This window comes from Cyanistes caeruleus, chromosome 1 (genome assembly GCF_971803275.1).
Source record: "Cyanistes caeruleus chromosome 1, bCyaCae1.hap1.1, whole genome shotgun sequence".
Classification (NCBI taxonomy): Eukaryota; Metazoa; Chordata; class Aves; order Passeriformes; family Paridae; genus Cyanistes; species Cyanistes caeruleus.
The window spans coordinates 151,375,225-151,393,370 of NC_141701.1; the positions used below are offsets into that span (position 1 = coordinate 151,375,225).

The 18,146-nt window shown below is 40.6% G+C and overlaps 1 protein-coding gene across 2 annotated transcripts; it reads right to left on the reverse strand.

The window, feature by feature from the left end:
• Positions 1-963: 963 nt before the first annotated feature.
• Positions 964-18,144, reverse strand: SNAP47 (synaptosome associated protein 47). 2 transcript variants are annotated; one of them, XR_015280280.1, is made up of 6 exons: positions 18,025-18,144; positions 14,814-15,360; positions 12,496-12,968; positions 7,287-7,402; positions 4,016-4,778; positions 964-3,801 (listed from the first exon to the last, which is right to left on the reverse strand). XR_015280280.1 is itself a non-coding variant. In XM_086867603.1 (5 exons), the coding sequence occupies exons 2-5, from the start codon at positions 15,299-15,301 to the stop codon at positions 4,632-4,634; spliced, it is 1,224 nt and encodes a 407-aa protein (XP_086723729.1). In that variant the 5' UTR covers positions 15,302-15,360; positions 18,025-18,144; the 3' UTR covers positions 964-4,631. The 2 variants fall into 2 exon arrangements, 1 of the variants encoding a protein (XP_086723729.1); XM_086867603.1 differs by having other exon boundaries at positions 964-4,778.
• Positions 18,145-18,146: the final 2 nt, after the last annotated feature.

An 18,146-nucleotide genomic window follows, 5' to 3' on the forward strand; every position in this document is an offset into this window, starting at 1 on the left:
TGTTATAATTATAATTATATTATAATTGCATTATATTGTAATTACATTATATACATTATTTTATATATTATATATTTTTTATATAATATATTATAAAATTTATAATATATATAATATATAAACATATATTACATTATATATTATATATTAATTGTATACATTGTGTTATATTAATTATGTTAATATTATATTAATATTATATATTATATTCTAATTGCATATATTATAATTATTATATAATTACATTTTATTGTAATTACATTATATACATTATTATATATATGTTATATACATTTTATATATATAATATAATATAATATAATAATATATAAAATATATATCATATATAATATAAATCAATATATATTACATTATATATTATATTATATATTAATTGTATACATTGTTATATTAATTATATTAATATTATATTATATTAGATATTACATTACACTATATTATATATTAATTGTACATAATATGTTATAATTCTAATTATATTTCAATTATATTGCAATTACATTACATTATATTTTATATTAATAATATTACATTCTACTACATTCTATTATACTACATTATATTATATTATATTTCTATCATAATTATTATATAATAGTGTATTACCATTACCATTATCATTACATTCTATTATATTAGCATTACATTACCATTACATTACATAACATTAATATTATTATTGCTATTATTAATGCTATTATTAATGCTATTGTTCAATAACTATTTAATAATTATTATTAAATAACTATTTAATAACGATTTTTGTTGTGAGCTATGGGCTAAGAGAAGGATAAATCAGCTTTAAATCTATTTATTATCTGAATCCCAAAGAAACCCTTCCTAAATCCTGGAATCCGTGAATTCCCATCCCGCAAGAAAACTGCGATGGATTTTTCCCACAAATTCCCAGCAAAGCGAAGACAGGAGAGAGGAAAAAAAAAATCACAATTCCGAGAGATTTAATAAGGAATTATAGGTGGAAAATCCTTCTGGCACACGGAATTCAGGCGATTTACAGCTCTGGGATGGGTTTTCCAAGGAATATTCCACTTTTTTTTGGGATACGTTGGACTCGACACAACCCACAAAACACGGAGTCAGTGCTAAAACCCCACCACGATAAAAAATATGGCACAAAAAACACCCAAAAAACGCTCAAATCCCAAAGATTTCCGTTCGGGAATTCCGGGTTGGAATCATCCCAAATCCCAGATCCTCAAAAAACACGGATTTAGTGCGGAAATCCGCTGGGAAATCCAGGGAAAAACGAGGGGTGGGAAGTTTCTTCTCCTCTCCCGGAAAAGCGGCAGCGATTTGTGGGGGATGGGAAACAACGGGAGAAGCTTGGAGAGGATCGGATTCCCGGGAAAAAAATCCATGGATACGGAATTATCGGCGGATTATCCCAGAAAAAAAAAACTTGGAATAATTTTGATTCCGATCCTACGGAAGATGAAGGGATAAAACATCGGAAACAACGCCCTCGGCGCCGTTTGGGGTCTTCTTCTCCCAAAATTAGGCCGGATTCCCAAAAAAAAATTGGGAAAAAATTCCCACTGAATCCAAGGATATGAAAAATGTTGAATTGGAAGTGTGGGATTTGAAAGCAACAGCAAAAAAATTGAAATTTAAATGATAAAAATTAAATTTGTATTAAAAAAAAAGATCGAAATTTTAATTAAAATAATATTTAAATTGAAATAAAAATGGAATTGAAATTAAAATATTAAATTTAAATTCAAAAATTAACATGTAAAAATTAAATTTAAATTCAAAAAATTAACGTTCAAAAATTAAATTTAAATTCAAAAATTAACATTCAACAATTAACTTTAAATTCAAAAATTTAACGTTCAAAAATTAAATTTAAATTCAAAAATATTTAAATTTGTTACAAAATAAATTAAAATATAATTAAATTTAAATTAAAAAAGGTTTAAATTTAAATAAAAATTATATAAATTCAAATAAAAAAAGGAAAATGAAGTTATTTAAATTAAAAAAGATGGAAATTTAAATCCAAAAAATTAAATTTAAATAAAAAAATTGAATTAAAATATACTTAAATTTAAATAAAAAATAAATTAATATTAAAATATATTTAAATTTAAATAAATAATTTAAAATTAAAATCTAAAAAATTTCCAAATTCTAAATTTCAATTAAAAATTCCAGTGGATGGCTGAAACGGGAATTTTTCCTCTGGAATTTCAATCATTTCTGCCCTCAACCAGAACCAAGTGCAAATTTCAGCCTGGAATTGAAAATATTCCCATTTTTTTGGGAATTCTGGAAAAGCCTCAAAATGTTTTCGTCACCACCGAGTGCAAATAAATGAAAAAAAAGCAGGATTGGCTCCAAAGGATTTTAGGGAAAGAGCTGGAGAGGGAATTCCAGGCCTGGAAAGCAGCAAAGTGCAAAAGGACGGTAATTAATTAGCGGTGAATTAATTAATTCGGAATCAGTCTGGTTTTGTTCCATCCCCTCCTATTTCCAGGAGAATCCGCGGGTTCGGCTCCATCCCCATCGGAAATTCGGATCTTTGTAGCCAAAAAAAGCTCCTGAACCTCAGCCAAGGGCCCAACGTGATCCAAGGTCCAAACTTCAGCCAAAACCCAACCATCCAAGGTCCAAACCTCATCCAAGGTCCAAACCTCATCCAAGGTCCAAACCTCATCCAAGATCCAACCTCAGCCAAGATCCAAACCTCACCTGAGATCCAACCTCATCCAAGGTCCAAACCTCATCCAAGATCCACCCATCCAAAACTGAAACCTCATCTAAGATCCAAATGTGATCCAAGATCCAATCTCAGCCAAGGTCCAGCCATCCAAGATCCAACCATCAAAGGTCCAAATGTGATCCAAGATCCAAACCTCATCCAAGCTCCAAACCTCATCCAAGATCCATCCAAGATCCACCCATGAGCCAGGATCCATCCATGATCTAAGATCAACCATCCAAGGTCCAAACCTCATCCAAGATCCATCCATGATCCAAGATCCGACCTCATCCAAAATCCAACCATCCAAGGTCCAAACCTCATCCAAGATCCAACCATCCAAAACTGAAACCTCATCCAAGGTCCAAATGTGATCCAAGATCCAACCTCAGCCAAGGTCCAACCTCAGCCAAGTTCCAGCCACCCAAGATCCAACCATGATCCAAGTTCCAACCATCCAAGATCCAAACCTCACCCAAGGTCCAAACTCATCCAAGGTCCAATTTCATCCAAGATCCAACCTCATCCAAGATCCAGCCATCCAAGATCCAGACGTGATCCAAGATCCAACCATGATCCAAGTTCCAACCATTCAAGATCCAACCTCATCCAAGATCCAACCTCATCCAAGGTCCAACCACCCAACATACAACCATCCAAAACTGCAGCCTCATCCAAGACCTAAACGTGATCCAAGATCCAACCATGATCCAAATCTCATCCAAGATCCAACCTCAGCTAAGGTCCAACCATGATCCAAGTTCCAACCATCCAAGATCCAAACCTCATCCAAGATCCAAATGTGATCCAAGATTCAACCATCCAAGATCCAAACCTCATCCAAAATCCAAACCTCATTCAAGAGCAAAACCTCATCCAAGATCCAAATGTGATTTAAGATCCAACTTCATCCAAGATCCAACTGTGATCTGAGATCCAACCACCATCCAAAATCCAAACCTCATCCAAAATCCAAACCTCATCCAAGAGCCAACCTCACCCAAGGTCCAACCATCCGACATACAACCATCCAAATTCCAACCATCCAAAATTGAAACCTCATCCAAGATCCAACCATGATCCAAATCTCATCCAAGATCCAACCATGATCCAAATCTCATCCAAGATCCAACCATCAACCAAAATCCAAACCTCATTCAAGGTCCAACCTTATCCCAGATCCAATCTCATTCAAGATCCAACCATCCAAGAACCAAACCTCATCCAGAATCCAAACTTCATCCAAAGTCCAAACCTCATCCAAGATCAAACCTCATCCAAGATCCAACCTCATCCAGAATCCAACCATCCAAGATCCAAACATGATCCAAGATCCAACCATGATCCAAGTTCCAACCATCCAAAATCCAAACCTCATCCAAAATCCAAACCTCATCCAAAATCCAAACCTCATCCAAGATCCAACCTCATCCAGAATCCAACCATCCAAGATCCAAACGTGATCCAAGATCCAACCATGATCCAAGTTCCAACCATCCAAAATCCAAACCTCATCCAAAATCCAAACCTCATCTAAAATCCAAACCTCATCCAAGATCCAACCTCATCCAAGGTCCAACCATCCAAGATCCATCCATGATCCAAGTTCCAACCATCCAAGTTCCAAACCTCATCCAAGGTCCAAACCTCATCCAAGGTCCAACGATCCAAGATCCATCCATGATCCAAGTTCCAACCATCCATGTTCCAAACCTCATCCAAGTCCAGGAGCTGTTTCGATCCTCACCGGAACTCACCCCCAGCAGCGCCATTTTCCAAACCTCATCCCAAATCCCTTCCTAAAGCGTCTCTGGAAAAACAAATCCCAAAAATCCCGGCTCTCCCTCATCCTCCCGCTCTTCCCGGTGTCGCCGTTCCGGCCGGGAAGTTACGTCAGCCTCCGGATGCGGCGGTTCTGGCGCTCGATGCCGAGCGTGGCGCGATCCACGGAGCTGCCGATGGAATCCAGGGCCTCGTCCTGCCTTTCCAGCTCCGCCTCCGTCTCCAGGGCCAGGCCCTTGAGCTGCTGCAGGATCTGCGGGAAACACAGAGAGATCCCAGTCAGGGCTGCGGGATAATTCAGGATCGATATCCCGGAATCCCGGGAATTTAAGGGTTGTGCCGTGCTGTGGGCAGTGGGCATGGATCCCAGGTGGATCCATGGAGGGAATGGAGGGAGCTTTCACAGGATTCCACATCCAAACAGGCAAGAGTCAGGAAATCCCGGGAATTCCTGTTCTGCCAGAATCCCAGGAATTCATTCTCTGTTGAAAAGGGAATCCCAGGAATTCCTGCTCTGTCCAACAGGGAATCCTGGGAATTGCTGCTCTGTCACAGAGGGAATCCCAGGAATTCCTCTTCTGTCCAAGAGGGAATCCTGGGAATTCCTGTCCTGTCATAAAGAGAATCCTGGGAATTCCTGTTCTGCACGGAGGGAATCCTGGGAATTCCTGTCCCATCACAGAGGGAATCCTGGGAATTCCTGTCCCATCACAGAGGGAATCCTGGGAATTCCTGCTCTGTCCAAGAGGGAATGCTGTGAATTCCAGTCCTGTCATGGACGGAATCCCAGAAATTCCTGCTCGCTCCAAGAGGGAATCCTGGGAATTCCTGCTCTGTTCAAGAGGGAATCCTGGGAATTCCTGTCCCATCACAGAGGGAATCCTGGGAATTCCTGCCCGTCATAGAGGGAATCCTGGGAATTCCTGCTCTGTCACAGAGGGAATCCCAGGAATTGCTGCTCTGGAAGCTCCCAGGCTGCTCCAAGCCCCATCCAGCCTGGCCTTGGGCACTTCCAGGGATCCAGGGGCAGTCGCAGCTGCTCTGGGAATTCCATCCCAGCCCCTCTCCACCCCCCCAGCCAGGAATTCCTTCCCAAAATCCCATCCATCCCTGCCCTCAGGCAGACTTTTCCCATTATTTAAAAATAAAGTAAAAGAAAAATAAATTAAATAAAATAAATTTAAAAAGAATAAAATATTGAAACATGAAAATAAAATTTGAAAATAAAAATTAAAATTATAATAGAAAACAAAATAAAACAAAACAAAATAACAAAGTAAAATAAAATAATAAAATAAAGTAAAATAAAATAATAAAATACAGTAAGGCAAAATAAAATAAAATAATATAAAATAAAATATAGTAAGATAAAAATTAAAATAAAATAAAATAAAATAAAATAAAATAAAATAATAAAATGATAAAATAAAGTAAAATAAAGTTAAACAAAATAATAAAATACAGTAAAGCAAAGTAGAATAAAATAAAAATAAAATAAAATGAAATAAGAAATTAAATAATGAAATGAGAAATAAAATGAAATGAAATGAAATGAAATGAAATAAAATAAATAAAATAAAAAGCATAGGCAAGGGACTCATTAAAAAATTCAGGAAAAAGAAAATATCAGAAGGAAAAAAACCGCAAACGAAGAATTTTCCCTAAAAGTTCTGCAGGAGAAATTCCTTAAAAAGCCATTGATGGAAAAATACCCCACTGGATCCTTGGAATAGTGATCTTTTCCCATCGAAATCTGTGGGAAAATCCATTCATTCCTTGGATTCCACCTGGATTTCTGTACCAAAATCTCTCCAGATTCTGGAATATTTGGTGGATTTTTCAGGAATAAAACACCAGAGAGGGAAAATCCCCAAAAAAGTTGGAAAACGCTAAAATTTATTATTTTCCAATTTTTTTTCAATTTTTTTTCCAATTGGGATTTTCCATAGGTCACATTCCAAGGAGTGGAACAGATATGATAATATCTGTATTATTAATATATACTTTAATTGAATTAATAGTTTAACATTAAATTTTATTAGTATTTAATATCTAAAATTGTGCATAATACAAAATAATATATAAAATAATATCCAATATAAAATACAAAAAATCATAAAACACATAATTGCGTCTATAATTCATGAAACGGTATTTAGTTAATATAATTAATTAATAATATAATTTCCAATGGAATTAAATATATGATCAAGTAATTATGTTACATAATATGCGTTAATAACAACTATATAATACTATAATTAAATTTATAATACAGTTAATTATTAATGAAGTTATCGATACTACTATATAATCTATATTATTAATTATATTATTATTACTACTGCTATTACTAATATTATTATTAATATAAGTATTATGAAAATGTTTTATTATTATTAATAGTAATAATAATTAATAATTTATAATAAAAATGTATTGTGTTTAATTGTAGATTATATATAATAAATATATATAATAATATATAAGAAATATTATTATTATTAATAATAATAATAATAATAACAACAACAACAACAACAACAATATGACTTGTACCAATAAATGATCCTGGAATTTTCATCCCAGGCTTGAGGAATATTTTGAATATTCCCACAGAAATGGATTTCCAGGAATATTTGAAGGAACAATTCCCAATTAATTAAATCCATGGAATGGATTCCATTAAAAATTCATTATTTCTCAAATTAATTAAATCAATTCAACAATTCCTATCCGGAAATTCCATCCCAATTTTTACCTCTCGGATCTCCTTCACCTCTTCCTGAGAAACCTTCGTCAGCTGCTGCTGCTCCATCCCTTCGGAGCTTCCCGCCGGAATTCCGGGATTCGCCGCCGCTCCCAGGAATCCGCCGCCTGCCAGAGAAATTCCAAGCTCAGCTTTTCCCTGCTCGGATGTGAAGAAAAAATTCCTGCCCATGATGGGGAGGCCTTGAGAATTCCCAGAGAAACTCCAGGATCCCTGGGAATGTCCAATGGAGCAGCCTGGCAGGATGGAATTCCTCCCAGGAATCCGTACGGATCAACCCGGAATTCCGGGATCCAAGCAGTTGAGTTGTGCTTTGGGAATTTGGGATGGCTCCCAATACAATTTTTCCCATTCAATTCAGTTTTTCTGGGAATATTCAAGGTGTATCCCGGATAATTTTTCACCTGGAGGTGCCCAAGTTGCCGGGATTTATTGTCGGAAGGAGCCTTTGGAAAATGGGATCGTTTGGAATGTGGGGATTCCATTGGAGCGGAGAAACAGCAGCACATTCCCGATCCATAACGCGGGATTATCCCAGGATTTGGCTTGGGATGGATCCCTGCTATCCCAGGCTTTCCTTGGACACTTCCAGGGAATTTTCTGGGAATTCTCTGGGAATTCCAGCCCAGCCAGGAATTCCTTCCCAATATCCCGGCTATCACAACCGCTCTTCCCCGCCCCAGAAACACCAAACCCTAAATCCCTCTCCAGAATCCCAACAAATTCCAAATCCTTGGAATTATCTAACGATCTGATCACCCCCGGGTCCAGCTCCCATCCAAGCAGAAACCACGGAAGTTATTCCTTGTTATCTTTGTTTTCCAAAGGGGGAAAAAGCTGTTTATTGGGAATTCACATCCCACTTTCCCTCTGGAAAAGCGGGAATGATGGAATTCCCTACGGAAACCGACGGGCAGCTGTTGATTATTCCATGGAAATCGATCCAGCCGCCGTTCCCGCCTCACTCCTCCCACCAAGGCCGGGAATAATTTCCAGAAAAAGGAGGAAAACGTGGGAATGCCAAAAGAGCAGAGAAAGGATGAGGAAGGAGAGCTGAAATTCCCAGCAAATTTTTAGGGATGGAAGAGGCCAAAAGTCAGGAATATTTGGGTTCGAAGTGAAAAAGGCGCCGCATTTTTCCGGGAATTCCCAGAAAATCAGAACCCTCAAGGAATTTGGTCCCAGGGATAAGAGGGAAAAATTCATCCTCTCAAGGGATAAAATCTGGGAAAAGCAGGATTGGAACGATCCCACTGCTGATGGAATCAGGATTCAGGATTTGAATCCAAGTTTTTTATTTTTTCGGGATAAAATCGGATCTGAGCTGCTCCATAACAGCTCTCGATGATAAAAATTCCAACGCTTTTCCTAAAAAAATATCAGCTGGAAAAAAGCTACAAATCATTCCAGATTATCCCTGAATTCCTTTTCCACACGGAATGAAGCATGAGTTGATTTTTTTGGGGATTTAATTCCATAAATTTCTGGATAAACTGAGTTCAGGATTGGTGGAAATGAAGGATCCAGGCGGGATCGTGGCAGTTTTGAGGGAAAATCCATAATTTTCCCCAAAATTTCCATCCTAATAATCCCTGGATCGATTCCGGATTGGAAAACGAAGAGAGGGGCACAGAAAAATCGGAATTTTTTCCCCTCCTGATTTAAAAAAAACAGGAAAAAAAATCAGGGAAAAAAATCTGTTTTCCATGGAAAAATCCCCAAGGATCTCACGCAGTCCGTGAGCGCCATCGTGTGATAAATCCAAGGAAAACACCAAGAAAAACCTGGAAAAATCAGGATTTCAATCAGTTCCCGTCTGCTTCCAACATTTTTCCAAATTAAACAGGGAAGGAGAGCAAAATCCAGCTGGAAAACAGAGGGAAAACGGCTGGAAAAAGGCGGGAATCCAATTATTTTCTGGAATTCCATCGGGAATTGAGAAGTTTTTTGGGATAACGGGAAATTTTTCCTTGGAGTTGTGTTGGAAAATTCCAGGAAAATTCCTCAGCAGCAGGAGATTTCCTGCCTTAAATTGCTGGATTTATTAATTACTTATAAATTAATCAATTTATATAATAATTAAAATAATAAAATAATATTAATTTAATAATAATTCACTATTAACAATATTAATTCCATTAATAATTATTAAATTACATTAAACTATAAATTAAAATTAATTTACACTTAAAAATTATAAAAAATATAGTTATTGTAAGTATAAACATTAGTATAATGACATATTGTAATTATTATCCTTAATTAGATGTTAATATTAATAATCATTGTTAATAGTTGTTAATAGCATACCAATAACAATCTACTATAATTATTTACATATTGATATGGATTTACATAAATAGTTTTTATATTAAGGAGTATTTAATTTTAATTTTAAATATTTAATAATTTACATATAATTATAAAATTATACTTAGCAAAAAAATGATACTGAATTTTATTTCAATTATCTTTTAATTAATATTAATTAACTATTTTTTATTTTATTTTTTATTCTATTATATAAAATAATATTTTAATTTATTTATTTTATTATCATTTTATTTTTAATTGCTTTAATATAATTTTATATTAAATATAATTCTATATAAAATTATATTAATGAATTATATTAATTATATTATATTAATTAAATTAATTATTGTTAATTAAATTAAAAATTAATTAATTGATTATTAAATATGGGATATGGAATATTGAATAAACGATATTAAATTTTGGATATAGAAAATGAGAAATGAGATGTTGGATATGGGATATTGATTAACGGATTATTGATTATCAGATATTAGTCATTGCATATGGGATATTAATTATTGGATATGGGATATTAAATATTGGATATTAGATACTGGATATTGATTAATGGATATGGGATATTGATCATTAAATATGGGATATGGAATATTGAATACAAGATGTTAAATATTGGATATAGGAAATGAGAAATGGGATATGGGATATTGATTACTAACTATTGGATATGGGATACTGGATGTGGGATATGGGATATTAACTACTAGGTATGGGATACTGGATATTATTAACTGATGGATATGGGATATTGATTAACTATCGGATATTTGTCATTGGATATGGGATATGGGATACTGGACATGGGATATTAATTATTGGATATGGGATATTAAATGCTGGATATGGAATATTAAATATTGGATATGGGATATTAAATATTGGATGTTAGGTACTGGATATTGGTTACTGAATATTGCAAATGAAATATTGGATATGGGATATTGATTATTAAATATGGGATATGGGATATTGAATACAGGATATTAAATATTGGATATAGGAAATGAGAAATGGGATATGGGATATTGATTATTAACTATTGGATATGGGACACTGGATATTAGATATGGGATATTAAAAATTGGATATGGGAAATTTGATGTGAGATATGGGATATTAACTACCGGGTATGGGATATCGGATATTGATGATTAACTGTTGGATATGGGATACTGGATATGGGATACTGGATATGGGATATTGGGATATATATGGGATGTGGGATATTAATATTAGACATTAGATACTGGATATTGCTTAATGAATATTGGATATTGTGATGTGGGATATTGATTATTAAATGTGGGATATTAAATATTGGATATAGGAAATGAGAAATGGGATACTGGATATTGATTAACCATCAGATATTAGACATTGGATATGGGATACTGGACATGGGATATGGGATATTAAATACTGGATTTGGGATATTAAATATTGGATATTAGATACTAGATACTGGTTACTGAATATTGCATATGCAATATTGGATATGGGATATTAAATATGGGATATTGAATACAGGATATTAAATATTGGATATAGGAAATGAGAAATGAGATATTGGATGTGGGATATTGATTATTCACTATTGGATATGGGAAACGGGATGTGGAATATGGGATATAGAAAACTGGATATGGGATATTGATTATTAAATACTGGATGTGGGATACGGGATATTGGATATGGGATATTGGGTATTACATAGTGGATATTGGTTACTGAATATTGGATGTTGATTATTGAATATGATATATGGGATATTGGATACGGGATATTAAATATTGGATATAAGAAATGAGAAATGGGATATTGCATATGGGATATAGGATGTGGGATATTGATTATTTACTACTGGATATGGGACATTGGATATGGGATACTGGATGTGGGGTACGGGATATTGGGTATGGGATAGGGGATATTGATTATTAACTGTTGGATATGGGATACTGGATATGGGATACTGGATGTGGGATACTGGATGTGGGATGTGGGATATTAATTATTGGATATGGGATATTAAATATTGGATATAGGAAATGAGAAATGGGATATTGGATATGGGATATGGGGTATGGCATATTGATTATGAACTATTGGATATGGGACACTGGATATTGGATATGGGATATTTAATATTGGATATCAGATACCGGATATTGAATATGGAATCTTGGATATGGGATACAGAAAACTGAATATGGGATGTGGGATATTAAATATGGGATATTGATTATTAACTATTGGGTATGGAATATGGAATATTGGATATGGGATATCAGATACGGGATATTAAATATTGGATATGGGATACTGATTATTAATTATCATATATGAGATGTGGGATATTAAATACGGGATATAGAATATTGATAATTAAATATTGGATGTGGGATGTGGGATATTAAATATGGGATATTAATTATTAAATATGGGATGTGGGATGTGGAATATTAAATATGGGATATGGGACATTGATTATTAAATACGGGATATGGGATGTGAGATATTAAATGTGGGATATTAATTATTAAATATGGGATGTGGGATGTGGAATATTAAATATGGGATATTAAATACTGAATATGGTACACGGGATATTAAATATGGGGTATTGATTATTTCATATCGGATATGGGATGAAATATTGGACACTGGATATGAGATCCAGAATATTGGATATCAGATATTCCCTTCCAGCTGGGAATTAACTCCAGGAAAATCGGCAGCACCAAAGGCTCCGAAGCCACCCGGAGTTCATTCCCTGGATTGATCCTCACCAGGAATTCCCTGCAAAATTCCTTGGCAAACACCCGGAAACCTTTGGAGCCGGGAATTCCCCGCCAGCACCCACCTGCCCGCCAGAAATCCCCCTGGGGAGATTTCCCGGCTCCGGCAAATCCCAGCGCATCCTCCAAGAACTGGATTTTCCTGCTGAACTGCATCTCCAGGATGGGAATGGCCTCTGGCATGCGCGCCGCCAGGAGGCGGCAGGAAATGTCGGGTTTCCCGATGAATCTCTGCCGGACGCTGATCTCGTACGGAGTGTGAACGCGGATTTCATCCACATCCCGCGACTGGAAGCGCTGCAGGAGTTGGGAATTGCAATCCCTGATTTCCAAGCCGGATGAAAGCACGGTGAGTTTTCCTGGTTTGGCGTTGGAATCTGGCCCGTGGGTGATGATGACGGGAATTCTCAGCAGGATTCCTTCCTGGATTTTGGGATCGGGAGGAGCGGGGTTTTCCTTCGGTTTCGCTTCCAAAGGGTTTTTCCAGAGTTTGATGCTGAAGGGCCACCAGGAAGGAGATTCCAGCTCTGTCAACAGCCTGGAAAGAGGGAAAGGTGAGTTTCTCCCAGTTCCCTGGATCGGGAAAATCTCCAAGGAAATTCCCACAGACACGGAAATTCCTTAATCCCAAATCCAGCCCGTTATTCCCTCCTCAAAGCCATCCACGCTTTCCCAGGATCCAGGTGGTTCAAAGCCCGCCCTCCCCTCATCATTCATCGGAAAAATTCCCAGAATCCCTGCTGGGAAGGAAGGAGCTGGAAGTGGATTTTTCCAGGTCTATATTCCCACTCCTGCCCATCCAAGGTTTTTTCCTGCTCCTTTTCCTTCATCCCCTCAGCCTGATGTCGCTTTTTCTTTTGCTAGACACCCAAATTCACAGAAAAAACACAAAAAATTCCAGATTGAGGCTTCAAAATCCAGCAGAAACTTCCCAGGAATGTCCAGCCTGCAGCTCCCTAAGGAAAACATTCCCAGAAAACGAGGCAGGGGATGGAATTGTTCAGGTTCCGCTCCTGCTCTAAGGAGAAGGGAAATATTCCCAATTTTTTCAAGGGAAAACCGACCATCATCCCTAAAATCCCAATTTCATTCCGTTTTCATTCCCTGCTTTAAGTCCATTAAAACTTTGGGATACTCCCAGGAATTCCCTGCTCCGTAAATTCCATAAAAACTGGGAAGAGCCGCTGGAATTTCTGCCGGAGCTCTGAGCTGGGGAATGTTTGGCTGCCCACAAATCCATGGAATTCCGAGTCCTTTCCCATTCCTTCCCTCTCCTCATGCTCCAGAGGCCGCGTTCCCCTCGCTCCCGCTGGAATTTTATCCGGAGGCTTCAAAGATCAGGAAACGCTCGGCAAAAATATTCCCAAGGAACCCCGGCTGTTCCCATTCCCACCAATTCCAGCTTTTCCCTGGGGCTGGAATATCGGGATATCCCAATCCTGCCATGAGCTCATCCTGTTCAATCCCAAGGGTTCTTTAAAGGTTTGGGGATATTCCTAGGAAATTGAGGCAAAGGTTTTCCAGGGAAGCTGTGGGGAAAAGGGTGGGAAAGGAAAAAGGCGGGAAAGGAAAAGGGCAGAGAGGAAAAAGGGAGGAAGAAAAAGGATGGGAAAGGAAAAAAGGTGGGAAAGGAAAAAAGGGTAGGAAAGAAAAAGGGCGGGAAAGGAAAAAGGCGGGAAAGGAAAAAGGTGGGAAAAGAAAAAGGCGGGAAAAGAAAAAGGGTGGGAAGGAAAAAGGGCGGGAAGGAAAAAGGCGGGAAGGAAAAAGGCGGGAAGGAAAAAGGCAGGGAAGGAAAAAAGGCGGGAAGGAAAAAAAGGCGGGAAGGAAAAAAGGCGGGAAGCAGCAGGCAGCACCAGGGATTTCCCAGGAATGGCAGCAGGGATGGGCTCCATTTATCCCGAGTTTTATTCCCACAGAGCCAGGCACGATGGGAAGAGGAGATGGCGGCGCTCCCGAATTCCCACGGTTGAATTCCCAACATTTCCAGCCCGTGGGCACAGAAGGCCTGGATTGGGAGGGATCCTAAGGATTGTCCCATTCCATGGCAGGGAATTCCCAGCCCGGCCTTGGGCACTGCCAGGGATCCAGGGGCAGCCCCAGCTGCTCTGGGAATTCCAGCCCAGCCAGGAATTCCTTCCCAAAATCCCATCAAACCAGCAGGAAGCCGTTCCCTGGATCCTGTCCCTTATCCCAAATCCGTCTCCAGGCCCTGGAAGGGCTTCTGAGCTTTCCCTGGAGCTTTTCCATGAACATTCCCAACTCCCTCAGCCTTTCCTCCCGGAGCTGCTCCATCCCTCCGATGAAAAACCCAAAAATCCCCAATTTTCACTTCCCAAAGACCTCCCCAAGAAATTCCAGCTCCGGGAACGTTCCCATTCCGTACCTGTCGGCCACATCCATGTCCCCCTCGATTTTGTGGAGTCCCCTCATGATGGAATCGAACTGTTCCCCTTGGGAATGCAGCACCTGGGCCGTGTCCTGCAGGCGTTTCTGGGATCCCTCCAACATTCCCGTTAATTCCTTCCCTTTTCCGTATTCCAACGCCGCTCCCGCCCCGGCCTCGGAGAGCAGCTGCTCCCTCCAGAAATGCTCCAGGATATTAAAAACCACATTCCTGTTGGGATGCAGGGAACTGAACCAGTGCTTGCTGCTCTTCTCCAGGATCGTCAAGGAGCTGAAGACGAAATGGGAAAATTCCTTCTTGATCTCGCTGATCCCGGAAAGTCGGAAATCCGCCAGGAGCTCCCCGCTTTTGTCAGCCGTGAATCGGATGGAAACGGGAGTCAGGGAGAGCTTCCCGGGAATCCATTGTTTGTTGCTGTCCAAATAATAGGAGCAAGGCCAGGAATGGATCCGGATGTCCTCGCTCATCCGCTCGCTCTTCCCGGTTTCCTCGTCCCGGGAAACGCTCTCGGATCCAGCGGGAGCAACTGGAATCCGTGGGAAAAGTAAGAAAAAATGGGAATTCTTAATAAACGGGTTTTTTTGGGATAGTTAAAAAAATTGGGAATTGTTTTTAATCATGGCTTCCTATGGAAAACCCCATCAATGCAGTCAGCCGGTAATTCCATGAATATCCTGGAATATTCCCAGCTCGTCTCGGTTTGCCACAGAGCAGCAGGGATGGAGAAAAATCCCAAAATTCAAGATTTCCTCTGGAAAAGCCCAGTGACATCACTGGCTGTGCGTTTTCCTGATAATTCTGTGAATATCCTGGAATATTCCCATTCCCAGCTCATCCTCGGCTTCCCAGAGATTGGTGGGTGCTGAGGAAAATCCAGGAGATCCCAAAATTCCAGCTCGTTCCTTGTTCTAAATCCCTGCTCCCTCCCCTTCCCCTTTGGCAGCTCAACTTACAGGCACGGATTCCAGGAATTCTCCAGGAATTCCCAATATTCCTCAGGAATGGTCAGTATTCCCCAGGAGCTCCCAGTATTCCCTGAGAATTCCCAGTATTCCCTGGGAATTCCCAGTATTTCTCAGGAAATCCCAGTATTCCCCAGGAAATCCCAGCATTCCCTGGGAATTCCTAATATTCCTCAAGAATTCCCAATATTCTCCAGGAAATCCCAGTATTCCCCAGAAAATCCCAGCAGTCCCTGGGAATTCCTAATTTTCCTCAAGAATTCCCAATATTCCCCAGGAAATCCCAGCATTCCCTGGGAATTCCCAATATTCCTCAGGAATTCCCAGTATTCTCCAGGAAATCCCAGTATTCCAGTATGAGGAAATCCCAGGAATTCCTGTCCTGCCAGAGGTACAGAGGGAATCCCAAGAATTCCTGTTGTGGCCAAGGGGAATCCTGGAATTCCTGTTCTGCCAGAGGTGCTGAGAAAATCCTGGGAATCCCAGACAAAATCCTGGGAATCTCTGTTCCACCAAAGGTACTGAGGGAATCCCGGGAATCCCTGACAAAATCCCAGGAATTCCTGTTCTGCCAAAGAGAAAATACCAGGAATCCTTGATGGAATCCTGGGAATCTCCATGGAAATCCTGGGAATTCCTGCTCTGTACTATCCCAGGATGCTCCAAGCCCCATCCAGCCTGGCCTTGGACATTCCAGGATCCAGGGGCTTCTCTGGGAATTCCATCCCAGCCAGGAATTCCCGATTTTCCATCCAAGCAGTGGGAGCCATTCCCTGTGTCCCTCCATCCCTTATCCCAAATCCCTCTCCCTCCCTTCAGGCACTCGAAGGAGCTTTCCCTAATCTGAGAAAATTCCTCGTTTTTCCCAATCCCACTTGGAAAAGCCACAGGACAAACCCCAAACCATTCTCTGGCTCTCTGGCTCCAGAACTTCCCTCTCTTCCCATGGAATTTCAGAATTGTTGAGGTTGGAAAAGCTCTCCGAGGCCATCGGATCCACCCCGTGCCCGATCCCAGAGCCACCTCCAGGAATTCCTTGAACACTTCCAGGGATGGGGATTCCAAACCTCCCTGGGCAGCTCCTTCCAGGAAGGAATTTTCCCAAAATCCAACCTCAATTTTCCTCTCCTCCTGTCCCCGTTCCCTGGGAGCAGATCCCGAATTCCCCTCCTGTCAGGGACATCCCTCTTTTCTCTGGGATCAACATTCCCAGCTCCCTCAAGAGTCCCCATTCCCACAAATTCACCATTATCCATCAATTTACTGGATTATCCCAATCCCCTCCCAGCTCATCCCTTCCCTATCCCTAAATTCCAAATCCCAATATCCAAATCCTGGCTTGGCTTCCGAGGCCTCTTCCAGCCTTCCCTCGCTCCCAGCCCAGGATGGAATTCCTGGAGCTTCCCAAACCCCATTCCCAGCTCCCAGTTCTCCCAATCCCCATTCCCAGGTTTCCCAAACCCCATTCCCAGTTCTCCCAATCCCCATTCCCAGGTTTCCCAAACCCCATTCCCAGTTCTCCCAATCCCCATTCCCAGTTCCCAGTTCTCCCAATCCCCATTCCCAGTTCTCCCAATCCCCATTCCCAGCTCCCAGTTCTCCCAATCCCCATTCCCAGCTCCCAGTTCTCCCAATCCCCATTCCCAGTTTTCCCAGTCCCCATTCCCAGCTCCCAGTTTTCCCAATCCCCATTCCTGGCTCCTCGTTTTCCCAATCCCCATTCCCAGCTCCCAGTTTTCCCAGTCCCCATTCCCAGCTCTCCCAATCCCCATTCCCAGCTCCCAATTCTCCCAATCCCCGTTCCCGGCCCGGAGCCGATGGCGGTGCCCGCTCCGGAGCCTCCTCAGCCCCGGGTTCGAGTCCCGGCCCCGACAGCAAACCCAGCCCGGCTCCGCCAGACCGGGATTCAGAGGTTCGAGACCCCCCGGTCCCGGTCATGGATCGGAGCCCCCCAAACCCCACCCCGTGACCCCTCAGCCCCATTTCCAACCCCGATCTCCACCTCCAGCCCCTCCCGCCCCACTTCGAGCCCCTTCAGCCCCATCCAAGCCCCCCCGGCCCCGACACCAAACCCAGCCCGGGCCCACCGGCCCTGGTTCGAGACCCTCCCGGTTCCGGTCCCGGATCGGAGCCCCCCAAACCCCAACCCGTGACCCCTCAGCCCCATTTCCAATCCCGAGTTCCACCTCCAGCCCCTCCCGCCCCATTTGGAGCCCGCTCAGACTCACCCGAGCCCCGTCCGAGCTCCGCCGGTCCCTCGCGCACCTCCCTCAGTGCGGCACCGAGCCCGCTCCGCGCCTGCGCCGTCCGCACGCGCTCATTGGCTGAGCCCCGCGCATCCGCGCCTTCC

Bases quoted from the DNA above. Each gene is read 5' to 3' on its own strand.
- SNAP47 (XM_086867603.1), bottom strand. From the start codon at position 15,301: ATGAGCGAGGACATCCGGATCCATTCCTGGCCTTGCTCCTATTATTTG. The intron at 12,969-14,813 runs GTACGGAATGGG...CCCTCTTTCCAG, and splicing joins GACATGGATGTGGCCGACAG to GCTGTTGACAGAGCTGGAAT. The intron at 7,403-12,495 runs GTGGGTGCTGGC...TTTCTCTGGCAG, and splicing joins GGGGGATTTCTGGCGGGCAG to GCGGCGGATTCCTGGGAGCG.